Source organism: Cyprinodon tularosa, unplaced genomic scaffold (assembly GCF_016077235.1).
Source record: "Cyprinodon tularosa strain WSP-4 unplaced genomic scaffold, ASM1607723v1 ctg249, whole genome shotgun sequence".
Taxonomy (NCBI): domain Eukaryota; kingdom Metazoa; phylum Chordata; class Actinopteri; order Cyprinodontiformes; family Cyprinodontidae; genus Cyprinodon; species Cyprinodon tularosa.
In genome coordinates, this window is record NW_024038924.1 from 389,323 (window position 1) to 415,919 (window position 26,597).

General features: G+C 38.4%; 1 protein-coding gene across 1 annotated transcript in view; it reads right to left on the bottom strand.

Moving 5' to 3' along the window:
* Positions 1-12,393: 12,393 nt before the first annotated feature.
* The window catches only part of antxr2a (ANTXR cell adhesion molecule 2a), a 109,013-nt gene continuing 94,809 nt past the window's right edge, over positions 12,394-26,597 (bottom strand). The window contains exon 17 of the mRNA XM_038288140.1: positions 12,394-14,507. Within this exon, the coding sequence (XP_038144068.1) occupies positions 14,451-14,507 (57 nt within the window). The 3' untranslated portion in view covers positions 12,394-14,450. The remainder of the gene's footprint in view (positions 14,508-26,597) is intronic.

Here is a 26,597-nt window from a genome sequence, read left to right on the forward strand (position 1 = left end):
ATAAGATTATTTGAAACTGATGGAAAAACCACTAACCTGTCTAATCATGGACAAAACGGCAAAGGTTTATTTAGCTTACTTAGGACAACTGATCGACACTCCATGTAACTAGGAACAACTAATGTTGATTTGAGAAATTTATTTTTTTCTCCCACACTTTACATTTGATCACTGCTACACTTTATGGAATGGAAATGTTCATTTACTGCGTGGAAAGCTGCACTAATCCAAATTTCGTTTTGTATACACTCTGTGTATACACTCTGTATATACAGTACACTCTTGTATGCACTCTGTGTATACAAAATGACAGCCAAAGTTTAAGTCTAAGTCTTTAGTTAACTGCTTTTTATTTTCTTTGAGTAATCTAGCAGATATTATGACTCCCATTAAATGACTTTCAGTCATAATTTAGTAATCAAATGTAATGAGCATATGAGGAAACACATGGACATTCAAATGATATTGCTGTTTAAACCCTTATTGAAATACAGTAAAGCTTGTTTTAGCTTTCTAATCAACAGCTCAAAGATGTAAGCATGGCACACCATACGGGGCATGTTGTTACATTTCTCTTTAGTCAGCAGTAAACACATGAAATGATCAGAAATCTTCATAAAGACATATTGTTTAACTGAAAAAGAATCTGTCCCTAAATGTGCCTCCAGCTTATTATGGCAGGCTCCCAGCAGCGGAGTTCTTTGTTCCAGCCAGGTGCACATCTGGGAAGCTCTCCCTCTGTTCTTAACGCTCCCATATCCAGGCAGCATCTGAAAGCTTCTGAAAACTCAGAGAGAAATGTTGCAACACTCTGTTTTGCAGCAATTTGGGTCTGATGTCACCCACTTAGCTTTTGGTAAGTTTGCAGCTTCTGGTCCCGGGTCATTGGGCCTTGATAGTGTGTCTCCAATGTGAAGTGGCTAGAGAGGAGTCCCCAAAGAGAAAGAGAAAAGCCTGAGAGAGTTGCTTTGTCCTCAAACCACCGTACACATCTGTAGGAGTGTCTTGTGGTGCTGTCTTAGGGGGAGGTGTTGTAGAACAAAGTCAGCTGCACAGCAAAACTATCACCTTCCTAACCCCCATGGATATCAAACATTGGTTTCCAATATCGGAAATTATTATCATGGTTTATGGCACAAGACTGCACTAGGTTAAACAACACTGTATCTATACCTATACATAATAAAAATTATTTTTTGTGTTTTTGTCTAAGTTTGAATAAGTTGTTTCTCCTGGAATGTAAATAAATGAGACAAACACTTTTTATATTGATAACCCTTCTATTACTACATAACAATAATTTATGTTAAAGTGAGATGAAAAGCACTTTTGATTGCAACTGTTTGTTTGACCACATTGACCTGAATTGCTTATTCAGCCACAGTTTTCTGTATATACTTGCTCGTTTGATTCCAAACTGATACTTTACTGTTTCAATTACATATTTTGTAAAACCAACTAACTTCATTTACAATCATCTGAATAGAGCCTTCACAAATCCTAAATGCCTGAGCATGCATGAAGGTTAAATATGTGCTCTCTAAAGAAGACTTTTGATCAAACTCCAAATGTTTGGAGGCAAGGTTGACCAATTTTCTTAAATCAGCAACATTTGCAAAAATAATTTAGTGCTTTCCTCAATGGGTTGAAACATTGCTGCTAAACTTAAGTTTCCCATTGGTTAAAACATTAGTAAATGTCTATTTAGCCTGTTAGATGTCCGCATAACAGCCCTACACTTGGGTGTAATAATGAGTTCCATTAACCTTGGGACCTGGAACCAGGAAGTTGGAGTGCTATAATCTCTGGATGCTTGCGTTTTTCATCTATGTACAGAACATGACCACTGCTGACACTTCCACAGTCATTGCAAAGACTGATCATTCTATGTATTATTCCAACATCAAAGTACAAATGGAAAACACTGTAAAAACCTTCACACTCAGAGACATGCCTCTGTGGCAAATCTGGAGTGGGAAATGCTTGCATTGCATAGCATAGCAATAGTGTTTTTTCAGGTTAGCATTTAATTTTCAGTTAGTTGGTAAAGTCTCACAAGCACAATAGAGCCAGAAGGAAGTACTATACACACTAAAAAGGCTTCTTTTGGCAATGCAAGGACCCATAGATGAAGGGGTCTGTGTGAATGAGGGAACAAGATTCTGGTCCCATATTAATTGGCAATCACGTCCCCGTTGTGGTCTGGAGCTCTCATGTTTTGTGGAGTTAGTTTGCATTTTTACTTCACTTGCAGTTGTATTTCTACTGTCATTTTCCTTTTGCATAATTTTTTATTGGGTTTTGTATTTGCAGTTCATTTGCTCTTTGCGATTTTGGGATTGCAGCATTTCTATTTTGAAGCATTTTTCTTCTGCATGAGTTTTGTGTGTTTGTCTAATTCTTATTTATGTGTTTTCAAGCTCAATACTTACTTTTGATGCTTGTTTCTATGTGCTGCGCAGTTATGTTTTTGCATACATTTGCACCCATCAGTCACCATATTTTACATAGACCTATATTACCACCTGCATGTCTGATTTTTAATTAAAATTGTATTGCTGTAAAAGCTTGTGAGGTCCCTTTCCTCATCTGCACAGTGCATTCAATGTTATCTATCAGAAATCACAATCAAACTCCATCATGGTTTGTTGAAGATACCATATTTTGACTACATATTACTGTTTTATGTAAAAAAAAAAATCTCAAGCCCCCTTCTGTAGAGTTTACTCAGTCCTTATTAGCATCAGAACTCCTCACAGCTTGTTCACTCACAGACATGATCCACTACATTAGCACCATTTCCAAACATCTGCTGGAGAAGTCAGAGGCGATCTGCTGCCTCTTCTGCCCGGGCCTCTTTGGAAATGTGACATGATTACACACAAACACCTCAAGCAAATGTTCCTTTCTGGCTTCATTAAAGACTGCTGCTGGCAAGGTGACTCGACCCGGGTCCACAGCAGATCAACCACCCCAGCTGGGTTAGCCCAGGCTGACACAGCTCGCTGTCATTGGCTCAAAGTGTTGTCTATCAGTTTGGGTATGGCCCTGCCTACATCGGCCCATGCTAAGAGATGACAGCCATGCTGCAGGATTATCATTAGCAGGCTCCAGACAGCCTGCTGACCCCTCCGGCCGGACAGGTGATCTCGCTCGGCAGTCTGACTCAACATATGACCCTGTGGAGCTTCAGCTCCCATATTGTGCCATCATTATTTCATACCTAGCAGCGGCATCACTGAACTCAGAGTCAGGTGCAAATGCAGTCTGTTTTAAAGAAGAGGGGGTTTTCATGTTTAGTATTAGGTGGGAAAGGAAACACTGTGCATGTGTTAGCCATCTGTTATTTTCACAATGTGTTTGGCTTTATTTCATACAGGTAAACACAACATTTTATTTTAATGTTTAGTGAGAAAATAACAAATCCATACTGAGAGACCTCCAGTGACAAAAGCTACAACATTTTTAAATCAAAAATGTTATTTTTTTTAAAATAAAATCATTACAGCAAATCTCTAATGTTTTTATAGAAAGTTATTTTATCCATTCTGTTTAAATTCTCCATTCATTGAAAAGTGCACCGAAACTCACGATGTTTGCACTGGAAAAAATCAAAATCCAGATAAGCTCTTTTATCTTAATATAAGTGCATTTGTTCTTGAATTGAGGAGGTAAGTGAGACACTTTGCAAATGGAACAAGACAACTTACATTTAAAATAAGAAAAAACAATTGAATTGTCTTATTTCAAGTGCATATTATACAATTTCTCAAATGTTGCACGCAGCTACAGCTCACATTGCATGACGACACTGCAGGGTTTCATCGTACAGTGTGAGTTCACATCTCACGATGTATGTTCTCACACTGTGTGGCCCGACGCTCTGATGCGATCTACCTGCTCACACTGTACGTCTAAAAACCACGTCGGACTCAGCTCCGCAGTGAGATGGCGCTACTCAGACTCGTCTATCCCGAAGACAAATGAGTAGAAGAGGAATATGAGGCTCACTAGAGTGAAATGTGCTGCCTTGGCAATTTGTGCAATTTTGTGATAAAAGCCCTAAAAAGAAAAGGAGACGACGTATTTGGACTAAGACATGGCCGAGCGAACGTGGCTACCACAGTCTGTCAATTTACAGAAAGAATTCCATTTAACTCGCACCCCCGCCATGCTTTTGTGTTTTCATCTGAGAGGTAGAAGAGGAAAAAAAATCCTTGTTTGCGCATGTCCACTGAGCAGTTTACCTACGACGGCCGACTGAATTTCAAACATGTTTTTCCTGACCTTACGATTCCTGATCGGGAGGTGTTCGTGAGAGGCTGATCGCCCCTCGTTACCCCCTACACTACACGCCACATGATGCACGATTGAAAAATTCTGGCACGACTGGAAAGTCGGCCCGAAAAGGGCAAAAAGTGTATGCCCGGTTTTACCTACTCAAATAAAGGGGAAAAACAATTAATTTAAGAAATGTTGACTTATTTCTAGGTTGTTTTTGCAGTGTGGATCATTTTAGAGATGTTTGCCTGTTTATGTGGTTGAAATAGAGTTATTTGATTCTTTAGAATCCTATTACCTATGAGCAGAAACAAAGATAAACCACCATGATGATGTTTTTAAAGTGCAATCTTTAAAAACCTAAAAGAAAATAAAAAATGGACGAAAGGAAGGGAAAAAAATGTTTTATTAACCTTAAAGGTTCTTATGAATACATCATGCATTAGAAGAACTAGGAAGAGCATTAAGAGATAAAAGTGTTTAAGGAATTTATTTTTTACCCACTCAATGCAAAAAAAAAAAATATGAATACAATGTAACTATTTACATGTTGCAACCATTTTATTTTATTATTATCATTGGGATTTAATGACAGATACTGAGTAATTGCCCAGATTTCGGAACAAGAAATTAATTTTTTTGCATTATTTACAAACAGAACTCTAAAAGATGTGACAAGAAATAATATTTGATGCCCTTAGTTTGATACTTTGTACAATTCTCTTTTGCTGCAATTGTAGTCATTTGAAAATCAGTAGGAGCAACTAGCAAAGGTTTAGAAACATGTTTCTGGATATTCTTCACTATTCGTACAGAAGCATAGTGCAAGGTCACAGACTGAAGGCCTGGATCTCAGCTTCTGCTCTAATTCCTCCTAAAGATGTTTTACAGGGTTCAGGTCAAGGATCTGTACAGTCTGTTTTACTTCATCCACACCAAACTCTCTCATCCATGTCTTTGTGAATCTACTGTAGGTATGTATATTGGTTTAACACCATGGTGGAAAATGAAGGGCCCATCTCCAAACTGGTTTCATAGATGTGGGAGCATAATATATTTGCCCTCTTAGTTCCAGTGAAAGGAACTTAAGGGCCAAGTCCACTCCATGGAGAGAAAAAAAAAAAGAAAACTAACAACTTTCCACAGTGTAGTCGAACAAACATCCTCCTGCAAACCATTAAACCAATACCTGTCAATCAGATCACAATATAGAGAAGCTCAATATATCACTGCAGAGGACAGACCTCCACTGCTCTACAGTCAATAGGTGGTTTACTTTACATCACTGCATCTGACTCTTAGATTTTACTTGGTGATATATGGCCTAGGCACAGCTGCTCAGCCATGGGAACCCACTCCATGAAGCCTGCTTTGCATTGAGCTAATCTGAGGGCCACATGGAGTTCAGAGTTCAGTAGTGATTGACTGTGCAGACATTTGGCCAACTCTGCGTGTTATGCTCAAGGGCGCCGTATTAGGGGGAAAAGTTAGGAAGATTCTAAGGGCCATTGATTGAGGCGGGGCCCAATAGAAGAAGAAAAGATATGTCTCAATAGATATTTCAAATATAAAAAGAAAATCCAGGAGTAAAATAAATAATGAAAGTGTTCTCCCTTATTTTTCAGCAGTAAACAGTAAAAAAAAATCATGAATAATTTGACCATCCAAGTTTTTAATCCACCAGTTTATGCAACTTAAAGTTAATGTATATTTAAATTTACAATAAAAAAACACTCTGGCTTCCCCCCCACAGTCCAAAAAAGGACCATTAGGTTAAATGGCCTCTTTAAATTGTCCTATAGGTGTGAGTGTGTGCGTGAATGGTTGTTTGTACTGCGTGTCTCCGTGTTGCCCTGCGATGGATTGGCGACATGTCCAGGGTGTACCCTGCCTCTCGCCCATTGACTGCTGGAGATAGGCACAGCACCAGTCACGACCCCACTCGGGACAAGCGTGTCAGATAATGGATGGATGGATGAATGGAATTGATCTGAATTTGACAAGATCATTTGTCGTGTCCTCTGCGTGGTCAGACTCAAACAGCACTTTTGCTTTCCTTTACCATATTCTCTGGACTATAAGCCGCTACTTTTTCCCACGCTTTGAACCATGCGGTTCATACGAAGGTGCTGTTTATTTTTCCTAATCACCAGGGGGTAAAAGTCAAAGTTGGAAATCAAAGAAGAAGCGGCTAATTTTTATTTAGCACAAGCAAATTCTATAAGAAGGCACGACAAAGATTTTAACATTTATTTGCTGGAAAACATGGTTATAATGACCTTAGTCTTGTTACTGTCCAATTAAAGCCAGATTGATGGAGTGCACAACTAATAGCTTTCCTATGTGTATTACATTATTTTAACAACCCCAAAGTCATTTAATTCAATTATGCAAAGTGCACTGAGAGATTTAAAATATTGTTTAATTAATAACTAATTTAAATTGCGTGCTATTAACATTGTAAACTCAGAAAATGAACTTTCGCTGCAGCCATTAACTGGATAATGAACGAAATGATTCAAATAAGATTTAATTAATGACAAATACACATAATTATTATTAACAGTCAAGCTTTTTGTAACTGATGGAGGGCGTTAGTGTACTTGGTGAGACCCCATGGAGACTGAAGCTGGACTCTAACCCAGGACCTACAAGGCCACAGTTGTGGCAACAAGAAGTCAGTAACACTGTTGTAAATTAGAAGTGTTTTAGAAAAAGAAAACATTCCTGCCTAATGTCGGCTGTATGATTGACATGCATTGGTTTCCTCTATCTTGTTGTTGTCTTAAAATATCTGTAAACCGTCACAGATAGACAGCCTAATCATTTTACAGCAGTCCTAAATCTTTACCAGCAGATATAGTATATTGGGCTTTAAAATTCACAGGAAGCTGGTGGAAAAGAGCATCAAGATAAAGCTCTAAAATCCCGAACCGTGGAGCTCTCCTAATCCCCCACCTGCATTTCCACAGCCGTCACCGAACAGCAGCCCCTCCATATCGCCTGAGAGGGGGATTTACTTGTAATGCTCTCAAAAATACAATGCATAAAATGGAGTGTCAACTCTAACAAGCTGTTCTTGGGGGCAGCCTGTCTGGCCTCTGCGTCTGACAGGGTCCGGGCTCAGGCTCAAGAGGTTAGTGGCTGCACAGCGGTTTAGCATTTGATCCCACAGTTACCCAAATTTCAGAGACAACTGTGCAAATTGGGATAACCTGGGAAGCCAGACGGTGCTTTTGGAGAGGCAACAGCTGCATAAGCCCATTCCCTGGCTGCAAGAGAAACTTTATCAGGGGAAGTAGAGGTTGAAATTTAATGGTGGCTAAGCTGCCTCCATGAAATTGTGAAAACAGAACCTTGTGGCATAGCTCAGGGTGGATTTAGGAGTTTGCTTTGTGGTTTTTCTTGTCATAAAAATAGAGGAAAGTAAAGACTTTCTGGTTGTACCATGGTCATGTGATTCCTTATTCCAAACTGGATTTTTTTTTTTTTGTCCCCTAGATAAAATTTTGAATAAGTTCCATTTTCAAAGTCAGATCCACTCTCTACAGGACTGTGGATTTTACCGACTTCAGCCATAAAAACTACCTCATTTTTTCAGCCATGTAGGCCTTTTGTATCATATTTGTGAATTTTCCTCTAAGATAACTTTGCAGGAAGATATTTGCAGCCCCTAAGCTTCTTCCAACACATAACATCTTTGGGGTAAGTCAGCTTCTTTATTCTATTCTCAGATGTCTTTTTCATCTCCAAACTCTTCTGTTTGTTCATGCATGGCGATGTGTTTCTTTGTACGGAGTGAATTTACATATTGCCTGACGTATAAGCTTGAGTGGCAGCATGCTATATGAACAGGCTCTGGTGTAAAGCAATTAAATACACAAGCGATTTTTATTTGTTGAAATTATAAAACAGTGAAAGTGTGCGGTGAGCATTTTGGAGAGGATAAGCAAACCTTCTTTGCCGTTCTGGAATACTTTTCATTTAGTATTTTCAGTTACACTGTGACTAAATCACTGTGAACTGGACATAAATGAAATATGTGGATTTGCTCCTAACTTTTCATTTATTTTACTTATTTTTAGGAAACCTTGTTTAGTGTTTTTTCTTGAATTTCCTATCCTTCATTATTGTTTTATATTTTTTTATCAAACTCAGGGGCAGAGCTGATAGCTAATAACAGGTATAAGGACCAGAGTTCCATCATTATTCTGCTCAAATAAAAAGAAAAAGTAGTTTTTAATTTTTCTTCCTTTAAAGCAACAAGATCTTCTGTTTCCTTTATGTAAATAAAATAAATAGTTACATTTTTGTAATAATGTTATCAATGCAATGTTTTTATTATCTTGATTCATGGAGTTTTTATGTTGGAAAAATCTCTAAGTAGTTTTAAAGTACATGTTATAGATGTTTGCTGGTCTTTAAAAAAAAAAAAAAACACAAAAAGCAGGAAGTTTATATTAGCTGGTTTTTCACTCTGGTTGACTGCCTTTGTGTGTTAAGAAAAGAAATACATCCAGATAAGTTGTTCTCCTGCAAGCAAGGGGAAAATGTTAGTCTTTTTCAGCCAGCTGGTCAGCAGTGCACAGCAACAGGTGGGTAGGGGCCATGTGCTTTTAATTTAATTCTTCCAAAGAAAACTATTTCTAGCATCTCTTTCAAAAGGGTTTTAAATTGTAGAAACACCATTAAAAAACAACTTATTAATTTCATGACCATAACTTCACAAAACCTTGGATTGCCTTTATGCTGTCAGCCAACCCACTCCTACCCTGCAATTAGAATAATTTAATTGTTAAGGAGTACTTATGTAGACAGGGGGGTACAGTTAAGCTGGAAAAGGTTTTTTTTGTTTGTTTTTTCTTTCAGTAAGACTCCTTTTATTTTGTTAAATCTTTATGAACCCCCCCCCCCCCCAAAAAAAAAAAAGAAAGGCAAGGGTGAACAACATTTCTAAATATGCAATTATAAGCTCATAGTAATGTTAAAAATCTGCCCCTTAAGGCTTTTCTTACCTGCCACTCTTGCATTGCTTTGGTGTGCTGCACTATTTTCCAACTTTCAGTGCTGCAGATCCTCATTCTCATACTGAAGTAGAAACCCCATATCCCTTACCTCTTACATGTCCCAGCACAGGTAAACACAGAAACCAGACAGTGGTTTATCGTTCCTTTACAGGAAGAACTGAAATGTACACATTATTTTATAATTAGATAAGGTTTTAAGGGTAAAACACATATAAAAATGTGTACAAATAACAGCAGAGAACTTATAAAAAATCTTATGTATTACAGAAAAGCTAAGTGAAAAATCAACCCATTTCGATTTAGTTATTTTAATCTTTCTTTTGCAAAACAGTTCAATATAATGCAACATTATGTCAATTTTTTTAAACTTTGTATGTAAACACATCAAGCTTTTTCTGTAATCACCTTTAAATTCTCTTATTATAATTAATATTCAAAAGAATTCTAACATCTAACATGGCTATAAGAAAAAAAAGCCCCACCAGTGTTTGAATTTGCATCAGCCACTAATGTTCAGTCCATTCATTTTGTGAGAAAAATCTAAACAAATTTTTCCTGTTTTCTACACTGCAAAAACAATCCAGAAATAAGTAAAAAATGGCTTAAATTAAGTATATTTAGCCTTAATTTGAGCAGGTAAATAAGATGATTTGCCAATGGAATGAGTATTTTCACTCTTAAAATAAGATAGTTAGATAATATTTACTTGAAATAAGACGATAAAATAGTTTTTTCTTATTTTAAAAGGAAATTGTCTTGTTCCATTGGCAAAGTGTCTTACTTATCTCCTCAAATCAAGGAAAAACACACTTATTTTAAGAAAAAATAACTTATTGAGATTTATATTTTTTGCAGTGTACTCCCTCATCTCAGACCTGCATGATTCAGAACTGCTGTTGATTTAGAGCCTGATATTTAAAGCTTTAAATTAAACTAAAAGTTTATGTATTAAGTGAACACTGTCAGAAAACACAGATTCCTCACACCTTTTTCATAAAATCAGCTATTAAGAGGTGCATGCATGCCTATTGTTCCTTCAGAATTTTATTTGCAAGAATTTCACAGTGATCTCAGACAAACCACCACCTCAGTGAACAGAGGTTACAAGTTGCCAAATTGTTTGATTAAAGCCCTAAAAAATGCTGACATGATTACAAACTGGACCACATTTTAGTTCATCACAGTCGTCGGATCGTTGTGCTTTGAGCAAATAAACAAAAAAGAATTGTTAAATTTTTCTCAGAAAATAATCAAAGCAGATTTTCTTCACAGCGGCTTCGTCCTCCAAGTGCTTATTTTCAGAGAACGACACGTGAAATTGTTATTTTTTTCATTTCTTTGTGTGAAATTTACACGGTTAATTCAGAAGAAATTATTAGGACTGCTTAATTTTTCAAGTAAAACTTCTCTAAATGTGATCGTTTTTACTGCCTAGCTGATAAATACAAAGATGAAAATAACAGCAAAAAGTAAAACTTATTTACCTCTAAACCTGCTTCACTTGAATGGATCAGGTTTAAAGGATGAATCTTGGGTTTGGGGATTAAACACAAAGAGGAAGGTATTAAACGGTGGTACCTGTTTTCCCAAACATGGGAAAGAAACGATGGAAGTGTTAGGTCTACCTTTCTTTTATTTATTGTGTTTAAAGGTTGTTTTTTTAAACAAATTAATTTTGCTTGATGTGAATATTTTAGGTTTTATTATTAGTCCTCTACCGAAATTCTAAAATGTAATCAATTTGCTTGCTTAAATTGTTGTTTTTTATGAGAAAGTTAAAAATAATTAAGTTTAAAAAAGATGAAAATTTGGTAAAGGTCTTTACTCCTTATATTCAATTTCTTTTTAAATAGATATATACATGTTGGGTCTGTATACATCTCCTTTAATTACTGTGCATGCTTCTCCTGAAATATCAGTTTTTTTTAGGCTCAATTTTCATTAGGCATATTATTTGTATTAGAGCTGCAGAGCAGAAAAGAATACATTAAGAAAAGACACTACCTTTGCTCAGGAGCTGTTGGTCTTAACTACTGGATTTTAAACTTTGTTTAATTGTGACCACCAAGGCTGCCAGTAAATATAAAACCTTAATAAACACAACAAATAAATGTCATGCTTTACATAATTTTCAAGACTTAACTAAGTCTATTTTATTCGTTTAAAATTCTATAAACCTTATTTTCGGGGAAAAGAGGGATTTATTAAGGACTATGATCATCTTGCTATGCTGATTGGTTACTATGCAGGTTTATGCAATGCAGAAATAAAAACAAGGTTGTCACAACATAAACCAGTTCATATATTTTACTAAATGCAAAAGCCTGTTTTTGGGGCGCTGAAAACCTTGGAGGGATTCTGTGTAATTTATTTTGTGTATTCAGTGCCTCTGGTAACTGACCTCACCAGGAGAGAGACTACACATTGTCCACTCCTCCGTCCACACACACACACACACCCATATGCGCACAGAACAACCACGTTCACTGTCGGGCCCTATAAATCTGTAAGGGCCCAATTAAAGATCGCCTTCAGCGTGTCCACCCCTACCAGCACACATGTGTTAATAAAGCGACAGAAAAAATAGAGGAAAAAAAAAGGACAAAACCCACTGTTTGCTTTTTGTGTTTAGTGTATTTGACACAACAGATTGGAGTGTAAAAATCACTGAAATGAAATGCAAATAAAAACAGTGTAAAACACCCAGAAATAAGCTTTAAATAGCAAAGAAAATTAAAACAAAGAAAGAAAAAAAACATGTTTTTTTTTGCTGTTACATCAGCTTCTCACACATGTGAAATTTGTGTGACTGAAATCTGGTTTGTAAGGTGCGAATAATACATAAAGCTACATTTTTACAGATGATATGATTTTATAAAAGGCTTACTATTGAGCGAATTGGTGTGTAAGGCAGAGAAAAATAACAAAACATGCATTTTAATCTGAATTTGAGAATCATTGCAAATGTTAATACAATATAAAAGTTGCATTATGAAATCTGAGCATTTCATATAAAACAAGTGGAAAAATACACAAAAAGAAAAAAAACTCAATAAAAAAAAACAAACAGAAATGTATGATTCTTCTTCAGCAATAGCAATAGGTGTTACCACAGTGTGCAATAATGTGTATGGAAGACTCAGTGGGTGACATGTTACTAGAAGGGCTGGTTGTGTTGTGACTGCCATGTAAATACCTCATTAGCCCAGGTTAATAGCATTCCAGCACTTGGTGGCAACATAAAGCAGACACCGCCTACGTGTTAAAATTTCAGAAAGAGTCTGACGAACTAAATGTCAACCTGTAAAATTATGCAAGGAGCTAAAAGCGTTTAACTCAGACAGAAATACCAGCACACCCCGAGGATTCGATCTGGAATTATTTATGTCCTTCCAATCAGTAAGGAGCGGAAACAAAGTAATAATTAGACCGCGGTTAGTCGTCCACACTCTCTTGCCTCCCAAATGTGAGATGCGCACCCATTCCCCCTCAAACTTGATGGTTGTTGAACTTATTTTTAGTGTCATTTGATAAGCTTCCCTGCTTGCATGGAGACATCCCACTGACCCAGCCACTGGTCATTGTCTATACCGCTTCCCGTCAAAGCCGGCACGCTTTGTCAGGTTTCGACTCGAATATCCATTCTGCATCTGAAGTACGGTATCCGAAGTGACTAGATCATTCGAGCCTTTTTCTTCAGCTGCTGCCCCCTTTCCTCCCCCACAGTGTTTCCGCTCACACTAACATCATTTAAGATTGGCGTCATGACAGCGCGATTGAGAAGTCCTCAATAAATATAAATATATAACCCCAGATTTTGGGGATGTCCGGGTGGAGGGGAAGAGGGATGGGGGGGCGATGGGCATCATTACTAGAAATGAACAATACTTATCCGTCCGTCGCATCCGTTGCTTTGGGTTTGCGTTTTGGACGTGGTGGACCGTCACCACGCCGCTGTGTCCTCTTTTTTTTGCTGTGGATAACACAGTTATGGGTCATTCAAAGTCAAAAAGGCATAAAAAGGAGACAGCCAAGTCTTCACAGGCTGCTGCTTGCTGTTGCCTTTAATTATTTTAATTAAACTTTGATATTCCGGTGCTGGGGGAACAGGCGAGTTGTGACGCAGGCCCGGGAGCCCTTCGGAGGATTGAGACTGAGCGGCAGGGAGTACAGCTGTATCTGTAGCTTAAGTCCTAACTGATGGGCCTGTTTATCGGCAGTGATGTGCTACGCCTTACTGAGCAGAGAGCAGACTGCACCCAAAACAGGGGCAAAAAACACCAAGCGCCATGTCAAGGTCTTGAAGGCATCAATCCCTCAAACGTAGCTGGAGATGGTCCCGGTCAGAAGAGTGTCCTGCGGTCGGATAACGCTCTATTAATTTTCTTGTCCCGAGCGCATAATAAAGGGATGGTATGTGTAAAAAAAAAAAAAAAAAAAAAAAAAACTAAATAAAAAAAAAAAACTAAAGGGCAAAGTCTTGGTGCCTTTCAATACCTTGGGGCGTCCTGTCTACAATTTGTCATGTGTGTGCACTTCTCAGTGATAAAATGACAGGATGAGCCAGTCAAAGGGCAGCCGCCGGGCATCCAGCACTGCTGAAGTTGGAGAAGAGTCGAGATGAGACATTGCCAAAAGGAAAACGGACTTCTGCACTTGTGAGGCCCACTGGGATTATTCCGACTTCCACGCCAAAGGCAACAGGCCCCTTCCTTTCTTTTTTTAAAGATAGTTTCCGTCTGTGTCCATGAAAAGAGTTTTTTTTTCTTTTTTCAGAAGGCACAATATGGTCAGAATATGTTAAGCCTTTGGTGCACATGAAAAGCTAACAAAGTCTGAGTGCCGAGCTCTGAGGCGCCGTGTGCTTATGCCCCCCCTTTTTTATATCAAAACAAAAACAAATCTGAATAAGAAAAAGGTAGGAAATAAGTTAAGGGATTAACGGTAGAAAATTAAAAATGTTAAATGTGTCACTCTTTATGCTGCAAAGATTCAGGGGTAAAAAAAAAAAAGAAGAGGAAAGTTTGAGTACAGAGTGAGGCCCGGTAGACGTGTAGTGGTTCCAGCAGCAAGAAACATTTTAAAATCCATTATAACCCTGATTTTCTCATCTCATCCACAGTGATGAGCACAAGCTGGTTCTCAGACCGTAGTTCTGCTCCCCTGATGAGGCACACGGCTGAAATTCATACAACGACCCTGAAAATGACAAAAAAGGAGGAAAAAAATTAGCTTTAAAACTTTAATTTTACTTTATAACATCTGGTGTACATGTTTGACATTGCTTTTTTTATTCTTTCTTTTCCTTTTTTCAACAAAAAGAGAAAAATATAAAAGCAAGAAAGCTGTGGTGGCAAACAGATTATTTTATGACCAGTGGAAGTTTGGAAATACATGAAATGGAATCACTCTATATTCAGCTAAACAGTTGAAAACAAAGCATTAACTTATGAACCTGCTTCATCATTAATAAAGTCTGTTTCTTCATTTCCTTTTGCAGAGAGAAAAGTGAAGATCAGGCTCCTGCTGCTTGTCTGAGCCTCTGGCTGCAGCTCGCCCACCAACAGTAGGCTGACTGACACCAAGAGGGAGCTCTCACACAGCGAATCCTCTGCAGCCCCTCAACCAAACACACACACACCCCTATTCTGCTCCTCTGTGCATTGATGCTCACTGTAACCTGATTTCAAACAAAACTAACCTTCCTAACTCTAAATTATATCTATAAATGTCTGAGATAAACTCGCTACAAATCCTTGAAAGCAGTGTAATGGAAATTTAGCCAAATATTAAAATAAAAAGATCCAAACATGTAATATTGAGGCAAGTATATGTGGGTAAGTGTCACTTTTCAATTTAACCAACTTGAACAAAAACTTTTTTGAACTATTTCTGTGAAATATGCAAATCTTCTTTAAAAGCAGCAAACATTTTAAAAAGGTGACTTTTTGAGATGTGTTTACAATACAGATATAAAAAACAAAATAGAATTCTAGCTCAAGCTCAGGGACACCATTAAACACTTTTGCATTATTGCAAAATTAAAAAATTGACACAACATAGGAAAACTGACGTATTTGGGTTTTGCTTATCAAATATCCTACAGTGTACATAAAATAAGCAAGTAAGATGAAAAGGTTAAAAGCATATCTTACTTTGAAAAAGCTACTGATAAGCATCTTAACAACTGAAAGGACATAATCAATAGTATCTTATTTGTTTATTTTAGCTAAATTAGCTTAAATGTATATTACTGTGAAGGTTTGCAATTAGATGCTGAAAAGAGAATCTACAGAAAAAAATATATACACTTTGGGTCTGGAAAAGTTTGAGCTACGAATGCATATCGAAATGAACTGGAATAAAAAGGATTGGATTAAAACCAACTTTAATTTAACAGAGGTGGAAGGAGTTGTGTATACATGTATATATATATATATATATATATATATATATATATATATATATATATATATATATATATATATATATATATATATGAATATATTTAAGCAGGAACATTGCTCATCTTCCTTTAATAGACCTAAAAAACAAAATCAGCTCCAATCTGACCTTTTCCCTGAAAGTGTGGGTCTAATTAGACAATATACAATGATAAAGATCAATATACAATGTGACCGTCTGATCCAGCAATGTCATGGATTAAAGAAGACGAAACAACATATTTGTGTGATTTCTTTAGTAACAATACCAAACATTAAACTAAAAGTGACTCTGAAGGAAGTGATAAAACATGTATAGAATTATGCACCAGCTTTTGTTCTTGGTGTTGAAAGTATTACATTTTTTCTGGATCTTAGGTCAGGTGAGTTTTTGAACATGCTTGCTGTTCATCTTTATCATGTATTAAACCAGCAATGTTTCCTATATATATGGAGGCCTGAGCAGGTTGAATTCTGCTTTTTAAGCAGGAACTTGTGTCTGCAGGACCATCTGCCACAGAAGCACATTTGTAGAAAAAGAATAAAATAGTAGATCTTAATTTTGATTGCAGATATTGGACTGACTGATTGAGTTTGATCTGGCACTGCATTTGATTTGAAATAATTACTTTGCTCATCTGTGTGCACACATTTGGGCGGCACACCTGCTTCATTCTTTAAGCAGAAAACGAAAGCACATTCTTTCACATTTAAACCTCCCTGATTCCCCATGGACGCGTATCTACTTGGTTACCGAGGACAGTCATTGTCCGGATGACGAGCTCCTGAAGGTTAAAGTCTGACCCACTGCTGCAAAGACAGAGTTCCTGCCCGACAATCTGGCTCAGGAGCCAAATATACACTGACCGACTGTGACGAGGGCTTTAAACGAGCTGGAGTATCTTCCATTTCCCGTTATTTGGCAATGCTGGTGGGTGTTTGATAGAGGGGTGGGGGCCCCGCTCCATATCTGCATGGTAAGCCCCTCGACGTGTACCCTCTGCAACTAATCTCACACAGTCAACAAATAAGGCACATCAGATGCTGTTTTGGCTGCGGCCATCGCAGCGGCTAAGTTCAGTGGATTTTACAGGTTTAACAGCGCAGGGCGGGGGCTCAGCGGAGGCAGAACGGCAGGCGAGGCGGGGGGTATCTGCTGAGGGGGGTAAAGCAGGTGTGCCACAATACGGTCAAACCCATTCCAGCTTCTCTGTTTCTGGGACAAAGGGGGGGTTCAACTTGGCAGGGAGTGGTGCTTTGTAGCCAGGGCCATGTTGGAGAAGACGGGGCCCACCTGTGCCACCCAGAGTGAAAAAACAGTAGTCTGAATATGTCTGTGTGGATCATCAGACAAAATTCATCAGACGGACGGAGGGGAGCGTGACGGGAGGTAGACGGGTGGATGAGTCAGGTGGAGAGACAAGACAGCGAGAGGGTGGGGGTCAGAGGGACTTTTCCAAATGAGGGCTGTGATTAATAAGGTTCATTACAGACACTCCACTAGCTTCCTGTTGGAGCTAATGGGAATATATTAAATGGCCACATCAAATTAAACTGATTAAAGCCACATCTATTCTTAATTTAAAAGAGAGGTTCAACATGGCACCAAAAGTGAACACTGCAAGAGGCTCTATGTAAGAAATAGCTTTAAATACATTGATAACAGAAAATTATATATAATTATACTTTTAATTTTAGATTATGTCTGTTAAGCATTCTGATAATTATATACAGGCTGAAGGACTTTAAGCTGTTTTATGTTAAATACGAATAAATCTATGTCACAAAATCCATTTTATCATATAAGATGAACAGGTATTAATTCATGGAAATTATGTCGAGTGTTGTTACAGAATACAGATTTAACTATCCAAAGGTTTTGAATAAAAAATCATCTAACGTTAAAAGTTTGAACATATTTAAATCATCTCTAATATTTTAGAATCCAGAAGGAAAAAAAACAAACCTTGGCATGTTCTTGAGATTTTTCCTATGCAGCAAACTCAGCTTAAAGGTACACTATGCAACCGGAGTTGATTTTCCAGCGAGGCTCCCCCCAGAGGGCGAAAGTAAAAGTGCACTGTCGTAAATATGCTCAGCTGTTCTCCTGGTTTCTCCGTCAAGCCAGGCGCGGTTGTTTTGAGCTTAGCAGACAGGCGAACGCAACGAATGACTAATGCTGCGTTCACACCGGACGCAGCTGGCGCGACAGAAGCAGCGAGTTTACATGCAAAGTCAATGGTTGACGCGCGTCAAGGCGCAGCAAAAGGTCCCGCGGCTCGTTTTGAGCACCAGGCGCAGCACGTCTGAGCAGCTGAAGCAGCGCGTCGGGTGCGTTTAACGCAGGGAGAGAGACACAGCGCTGATGATCACTCCTCTTAAACAGTTTATTGATGCCTAAATTAACTTAAAATGCAGAAATCTGCCGGCAGAATATGCAGTTTGGATTATTTAGATGAAAAACACCTACCAGCTGTCTTGGTGAACCGCTGCTGATGAAGGGATCCATACTGTCGGCGCATCCCTGGTATGTGGGGGAAAAAATATTGAAGGCAGGATAATAATTTGAATGAACTGACTGCACTGATTACGTTTTCAGGTGTATTTTCTCACTTAAACACATATTAAAACTACTTTATTCCCACTGATCACAGCAAATATAGCTGCAAGGCAGAGAAAGGATAGTGAAGCTCCGCCCAATGCACCTCAGACACACTTTTGCACCGCACAGCCAGAGCAGCAAAGCTGCTTCAGCCGCGCGTCAGAACTAACTGGTACAAGCAGTAAAAATGAAGCAGCAGACGCGATTTTGCTGCTTTTGCTGCGTGAACGTATAATAACTGCACAAAGATTGCCACTGTGCTAGCAACGAGAATGCTTTTAACTGGGGGCATGTAGCAGTTCTCGCAGTAAAGCAAGACTGACTCTCACGAGACTTCTGAGCCTGTGGGTGCGGGTCGGTGCTCCTGCAGTTGCAAGTGCAGTATTTCCCCCACAGACCACCAGGGCGGCCGAGAATACCTTTGTTCAACCTGAAATGAATCATTTAATCATCCATAACGTTATGGAACACATTAATTAACTGAAAAATGTTGCATAGTGTGCCTTTAAAAAAGGATATAAGCTTCTACAAATTTTAATATATAGATTTCTATTTTAGCAAATTAGATTTTTTGTTTTAATTTACTTCATTTTTGTTGCCTATAAAGAACATTGAATTAATTTGTTTATGGATGATTCCATATAAATATGCTGGTTCTCAAGCCTGGATAAGGATATGAAATACAGTACATATGTTTTTGCAGGTACGCTAGTCTACCACTATACAAATCTTTCAAAAAGTCATTACAAGTATTTGTATTTTTACTTTGAAAGCCTTTATATTTCCAGATTGCCTTGGCTGCACTTTCAATATAACAAATGCTTGTTATGTTCTGTCAAAAACCCACAATGGTTCTCTTTTTTCTAACCTGGTCTGTTTGTTATACCTGATAAAACTATGCAAAGATGGTGTTGAGTGACCTGTGGTGTCTTGATACACTTTAGCTAGATGTCTGTTAAGTGTGTCAAACGGTTAAAAGCAGCAACTTTCATTGTATTATGTGTGATTTAAAGGACCGTTCCAACTGCTGCTCTGTGCAAAGAAATCAAAAGTATTTATTAGGCTCTAAGATCCTAACAATCTAATATATAGCTAAAATAAGCAGTAACATAATGGGACCTCTTCTGAAAAACCCACACAGTCTATGACGTTACTGGCCTTCAGGCTTCAGTTCCTGTCTGAGCCACTTCAACCAATCTACCAAAGAAATCAAACATTTTTCACTTTTTAAGAGTAAGAAAACTTTTAGAGGACATTAACATCTAAATGAGTTCCCTCCTTTAGTCAGCTTAACAACAAAGCATCCTGATTACCTAAATCTAATTCACAATTACACTTTTCAACCCATAGAATGACTCTGAACTCTTCCACTAATTAATTAATAAATCAATCAGAGTGAATCAATTGTCTACTAGCTCAACAAATCTGCAATTTGTATCTGTTTGCTCAGAACAAGTTTGAAATTAGTCTCCTTCAAAGTGTTTTTTTTTTTGGAAAGAAATAGAAGGAAATAAACACAGCCGATGGAGTATTAGCTTCTCTCCAAATATTTGTACTGGCTGGGTGAATTAATTGACTGTATAGTGTGTAACATTTACGAAATAAAAGACAAAAGATGGTGGAAAAGAAGCTTCTATTTAGGTTGCAGAACGAATCTCCCATCTGGACTGGAGTGTGAAAACACTTGCAAGCATGAGAGTTGTAATCCAGTTGCAAGATGCTTATTTTGCAGTGATAAGCTTCAGGCTTTGAAAGACTTTATTACCAGAACAGAGACTTTTTTTTCCTCCACATTGGAGCTTCGCAGCCCATACAGTATCTTAGTTAATCTAGGTTTTACTAAATCCAACAGAAACGGGGCACTTGCACAACAACTAACTACTTTTTCTAACTCTAAGCTCTTGCTTTGGAAACATTTTATAAAAAAATATATAATTATTCTAGTAGATTGTACTTGACTGTAGCTAATAGGTCTATTAATTGGTGTGTCAACTATTTGTGTTTTCTGCTGTTCCAGTGGCACACAAACATAGATGTATAAACGTACAACCAATTAGAGCAATCAGAATAAGGTTTGATTGCCAGGTTAACAATGAAGAAGCACTGATCCGATAATTACGTAGATTAAATATCTGCTCCGATATTGACTAAATAGTTTCATCGGATATTGGATGAATGATGCTGATCCAGCTCTGCGAATACGTAATCTTGTAGAGCACACATAGCAGCTGGTGATAATTTATGTCTTACCTTTTCTTTTCTAACAATGTTTATGTCATGCATGATATCTTAACTCACATGGTAAGGTATACGGCTAATTCATTAAACAGTATCATTGGGTCTTTATCAGATATCGGCCAATACGCTAAGCCCATGTATCAGTATCTGACTGGATCAGAAACAAATGGATTGAGCATCTTCAGTTAGTGTCTATAACCAGGAATTTGACTTTTATACCACTTTGCTCTCAGTCATACTCTGAGTATAAATATGTAGAAGAGGAAAATATAAATATTTTCCTTGTAATTAAGTAGGGGTGTAAATCACATCCATCATGGCGATTCGATTCAGTATCGATTTCCTGACCCAACGATTCGATTATTTTCGATACTCAAGAATACACCACGATTCGATTCGATTCGATTAATCGATTAATCGGTTATTTTTTTTTTATTATTTTTTTTTTTTACACCTTACAGGCTAAACAAAGTTTCAAGTTTGAAATAAATCAATGAAAGCTGTAATAGCATTATGCATTTTCTTGAGAAACAACAGCAAATAACAGAAGTAGAAAAGTTGCATCAAAAAATACTGCAAAAATACTGCACAATATCAGTGTAATGAGTTCAATGCAATACCTCGGCTCCAGAGAAACTGTCCAACATATTTTTTTAGTAATAAATATACTCAGGAAAGAGAGATGTTGCTTAGAGAGTTAGACAGGAATAAAAATAAACTAGATATAAGGGAATTGTTTCAAAGGTCATCTGGGGATGTAGTTTTTGGTAGTATTCTTAATTTTCTAAGAAGAACGGGTATTTTAGGGAGAATATAATAGTTTGTCTGGTCCATACTCCATTCTGGAAGGTGGCGGTAATGCACCTATAAGTTGTTTGCCAACCGCCATTAAAAAAAAGAAGAAGAAGAAGGCTTCAGAGTGTTGACATCACCGCCCCCTTGAGAGACGCTCCGCTGCTCCTCTCCCAGATTGTAGCTGACCGCAAACAGTGCAGCAGACAGGAGGGCGGCTTGTTTTGTTTTTATGACCGAAATTGCGGAAAACAACTCGTGAAGTTTGACCCGCTAGATGAGCGAGGTGCGCGAGACCACTGGGACCCTTTTTCCAGCTGAATCTCCGCTCTTTTTGCCCTCATGTTTTTTCGTCGTCGGACTAAACTTGCCCCCACTTCCTCACCGCCTCGCCCGTATCTAGACCCACAGTGTGTAGCTCAGACCACGCTTCAATACTGAGCATAATTTAAAAATGTCTGTGTGAGGCTTGCTGCAACAAACTGCTGTAAGAGTATAACCAGGAAGCGCGGTAGGAGGGCAAAAAAGGTTTAGCGCCACCGCAGCACGGGAGGGAGAATTACGCCCAGGAGCAAATGGATAAAAATAGACCGGAGGAAAAAAAAAACATGAATCGATTATCTTGCGGACGTGTCGATGCATCGGATCGTCGGCTTTTGGATCGATGCATCGATACAAAACGATTATTATTTACACCCCTATAATTAAGTATACATGCGTACATGTTTCAACAAAGAGCAAGACCATTTGGATTGTTCAAATAGTCATGCTTTCAATCTGGTGACTTTTAGGTGTTCATCACCAAGACAGCCTGAAGGAAGAAACTGTCTCTGCAGGGACTAACTTCTGTAAGTAATACTCAGTAGGGCTGACAAGACAGTAAAAGCCTTAACGGTTGTTTTGTTTTTTGATTCAGTTTTTGATGCTTGAATATAGACATCTGCAGATCCCAATACTTTTCTGATACCAGAGCTCTTTTTACTCTGTTGTCATTACTGTTGATTTTACAAGAGGCAGTCAAAACTCCTGACATGAATGAATGTTCACACATATATCCCATAAAACAACTTGAGATCAGTAAAAGGTCAGAAAAGGAAGTAATTAAAACTGTTAAACATACATGTAATTACAGTAGAAGTTCTATCCGGTAAACAAATATGCCACTGGAAGGGTTCAAAATGATTAAATGTATTAAATCAAAGACAGATATAGATGTTGTTGAGGATGGTGAGAGATCCATCATCATCTCTGCATTCATGAGGAAGTTAAGCTGCTGGTGGATTTAAATAAAACAGTACAACAGCTGATTCACCTCCTGACTTTATGTAGAGTTATTTCTCTCCGGGATCAGACCAATGACACAGGTAGGTTGGCCAAAACTCCACAATAAATATTGGTTATAGTATTTAACCGCAAAATTTCCATATTGTTGCAAAAACACGTAAAAAAAAAAGCACAATTTTAGAACAAGCAATCCTTGCGTCGAAGTTAAGTTTAAGTATAGCCAACATATTAATCATCATCATCATAGTCATCATCATCCGCAGCAGCATGAAGGAGGTCCTACCAAGAGCTGGTAGGGAGACAGACACATCGCTGATGATGCAGGTCACTATGATCACTCCTCTGAAACAGTTTATTAACGCCTAAATTAACTTAAAATGCCAAAATCTGTCGGCAAAACATGTTTGCTTTTGTTATCCTGGTGCCTGCAGTTTGGATTACGGACATGAAAAATGCTTTCCACCGCCGACGAGGCGACTGGGCAATAGGCTGCCGTTGAATAGGATTTCCAATGACAGAGCACAACATGTATGTGGGGGTCTGAGCCCCTCTGACAGCAAAATAATATTTGAATGCAGGATCGTAATCTTGATGAACTGACTGCACAGATGAAGTTTTCATGTGGACTTTTTCACTTAAAAACATATTGAAACTACTTTATTCCCACTAGGGGTGGAACGGTTCACAAAATCCACGATTTGGTTCGGTTCACGGTTTCGTGGTCACGGTTTTCGGTTCGGTATATGTTGATTGTTAGGAAAATCTCTAAGCTGACATGTTGGTCGTGTTGCTGTTAGCATAAACCACACAATGCTTGCACACTGTTGCACTTTTATCCGCCGTCATCGTAGGTCACTCTAAATTCAAAGTGGTCCCATACAGCAGACCTATAAAGTGCTGCTGGTGCGTCTTCCAACTCCTGTTCTTTCCCACTCGCCATACCCACACAATTCTCCACAACAACTGATTTTTTTCTGCTACACCTGGCTACGCTGCTTCGCTTCTTCTTCTTGTTTACTACTGGTGGTTGGCTTTGGTTGCAGTACCGCCACCTTCTGCTCTGGAGTGTAAATGCTTCGCCTATGAGACAAAGGAGCAGCCCATGAACCGAACGTAACACACGTGAATCGAACCGAGACAGTCGAACCGAACGGTTCGGACGGTTTTAATAAACCGTTCCATTCCTAATTACCACTGATCACAGCATATATATCTGCCATTGTTACAGGCAAAGAAAGGATAGGGTAGCTCCGCCCAAGGCGCATCAGACCCACTTTTTCCACTGTGCAGCCAGAACAGCAAAGCTGCTTCAGCCATGCGTCAGAACTAAACTTTTACAAGCATAAAAAATGAATCAGCATGAGCATTTTTGCTGCTCTTGCTGCTTTTGGTGTGAACATAGCATCAGTTGCAGAATCTTCCAAACTGTTGAAGTCTGCATATAACTTTTTTGAATTTTATTCCTTTTCTTTAGACCTCAAAAAGCAAATATTCCCATCACAAGCTGTGAGTATAGAATTTGTTTTGAGTGGAAGCAGATGGGGATATGAGGGATGTGGTCAGTCCATCTGAGTTGATACAAGGAGAAGCTCACTGTTAGAAATACGTGATCAATTCTGTACTTTCAGAGGTACTTCCCATTTAAAGTTGGTACTACTGTACACAGAGCCTATCCATGTAACATGTAACATAACTTAGCTGGTACCATGTTTTGGTACAAAGCTAGCATGTTTAGAGAGTGCTTGAGAGTATGGCTCCATAATACAATTCAAATTCCAGTAGCTGCAATATTGGTGATGCAAAGTGCAAAGACAGCAGCAGGAACACTTTTTAACATAAGGAAACATCAGCTTAAGTGCCTGAGTTTTTCAAGGATTAAGAGCACATAATTTTAGACAACCTCAGATCTAATGTTGTAATTTTTTGCATTTGGCACCGTTAGCATGCCTTCATCCGACAACCAGCAGCATGAGAGAGGCAGCCAAATTATCATCATCTGCTTTAGGCAAATAAGCTCAAGTTTTTGGGATAAGGGTAGCACAGTGCAGAGAATAGGTACCATTAAGCACCTAACCAGATTTCAAAGTATTGGGCATCAGAACTGGAACTGCACAGATGTAAACGGTACCCATCCCTCCTCACAATAAGAATCATAGAAAGCTGGAGTCTATCCTTGATATCCACATATAAATTAACCTTCTCAATTTTTATGTGTGATAGGGTTTTAGAAGAAAATTGCCCTTTTACTCGCTGAATCAATATGATCTAAACTCTGAGATTTTCAGGACCGTAGTGAAGCCTTCTAATATTTAAAGGCGTTATTTGAAAGTAACGGAAGTGAAATCATCATCTTGACAAGTGCCAAGTATTCCTTTTAAATATCAACAGTCTGATAGGGACAGCAGACTTTAACAAGTTAATAAAAAACAACTTTATGCAGTGTTGCCGTCGCCTTGGAAGCCAAACCCCCCCCCCCCCCCACATGACATGTGTTCTGTTTTACTCCGTGTCCTCGGCCACATATTGAACACATTAAAAGTTCAAGTTGGAGGGAGAAGCACAGCTGCACCGGGAACAGAGGAGAGAGCCAGGGTGTGAGCAATTCTCCCTCCACAAGGCTACTGGCCCTCTTCTCCAAGCCCCTCGTCCACACACCCATACACACACACATAAACACACACACACTGCCCACACAGCACTGCCATCTGGCCTGCTGGGAAATCAGAGCCACCTGAGACTCGGCCAAATTCATGATGCTCGCTGACAACTCAGGCATTCTACGGATTGTAAAGAGATGAATAAAGATTATACAAGCACATAAGGTGTAGTGAAGGAAAAAAAAGAACTCTCCACACAACTGTTAATATTAACAGGCATCTTGGAAAATTATGGAAAATAAGTTACTTTTATTCGTAAAACCAAAGTCACACAATCAAGCAACCACTCCCCATTAAAAGAGGGTTTCTGGACATCTCTTCTGTTTTACTCCATGAATATCCTGCTGCAGCTATCTAATTGCAATTAGATACAAAGTGTTACGACAAGTTTGTTGTGTTTTCAACTTATAACTTATGTGACGTCTTTAACCAGAGGTGCATAATAACTAGTAACATTTAATAATTTACTTGAGTACTTTTAATAGTTATACAGAATTGCACGTTTTACTCCTACTTGAGTAAAATAGGATAAAATATTACTACTCTTGAGTACAATTTCTGGCAACTCCATCCATTTTAACTTCACTTAATGAAAACGAGCTTGTTTTAAACAAATATGCACCAATAAGCTCTCTTCTTTTTTGTACTTGAGGCTATTTGGTTAAATGTTGTTATCCATCTGCAGAGTTGGCTGAAAGAAATTGTATTCTATAATTTAACCAATTTAAAATATAAAATTGTATGCAGTTTGCATATTACCTATTTTGCTCAATTCAGCGTCTGCTCTTGATGATGCAAGCGTAGAAGTCAGTGTTGAGTGAAGAGCATGAGTTCTTTGCCGAGCTGAATGCGCACTTTCGTCTGGTTTGGTCTGCCGCGGTTTCCGTAGGCTCGTGAACTTGCAGGCGCGCGCTTTTAGGAAATCCTATACACTACTGTTTATGCTCTAAAAACATTCTAAATGACTTCGTTTCGAGTAAATTATGGACGCTACCCACTCAGGACACTTGGATTACATTGGACGAGCAGTATGGAGGAATATTGACACGTTTTCTGTGGACTTTTATGGACCTTTCTGCATCGGGCACCATAGACCTCAATTATTTGAATGTCAGCAGACAGCAAGAAGCCTTCCAGATCTCCAGATGCATTTGAGATATCAAAAAAGTACTCCAGAGTGTTGTTCAGCATGGGGGTGAGTAGAAAATGAAGGCTAATCATGTTTTGGGTGTACTATTCCTTTAAGGAATTAGTGGAGCTGTGCATAGAGCCT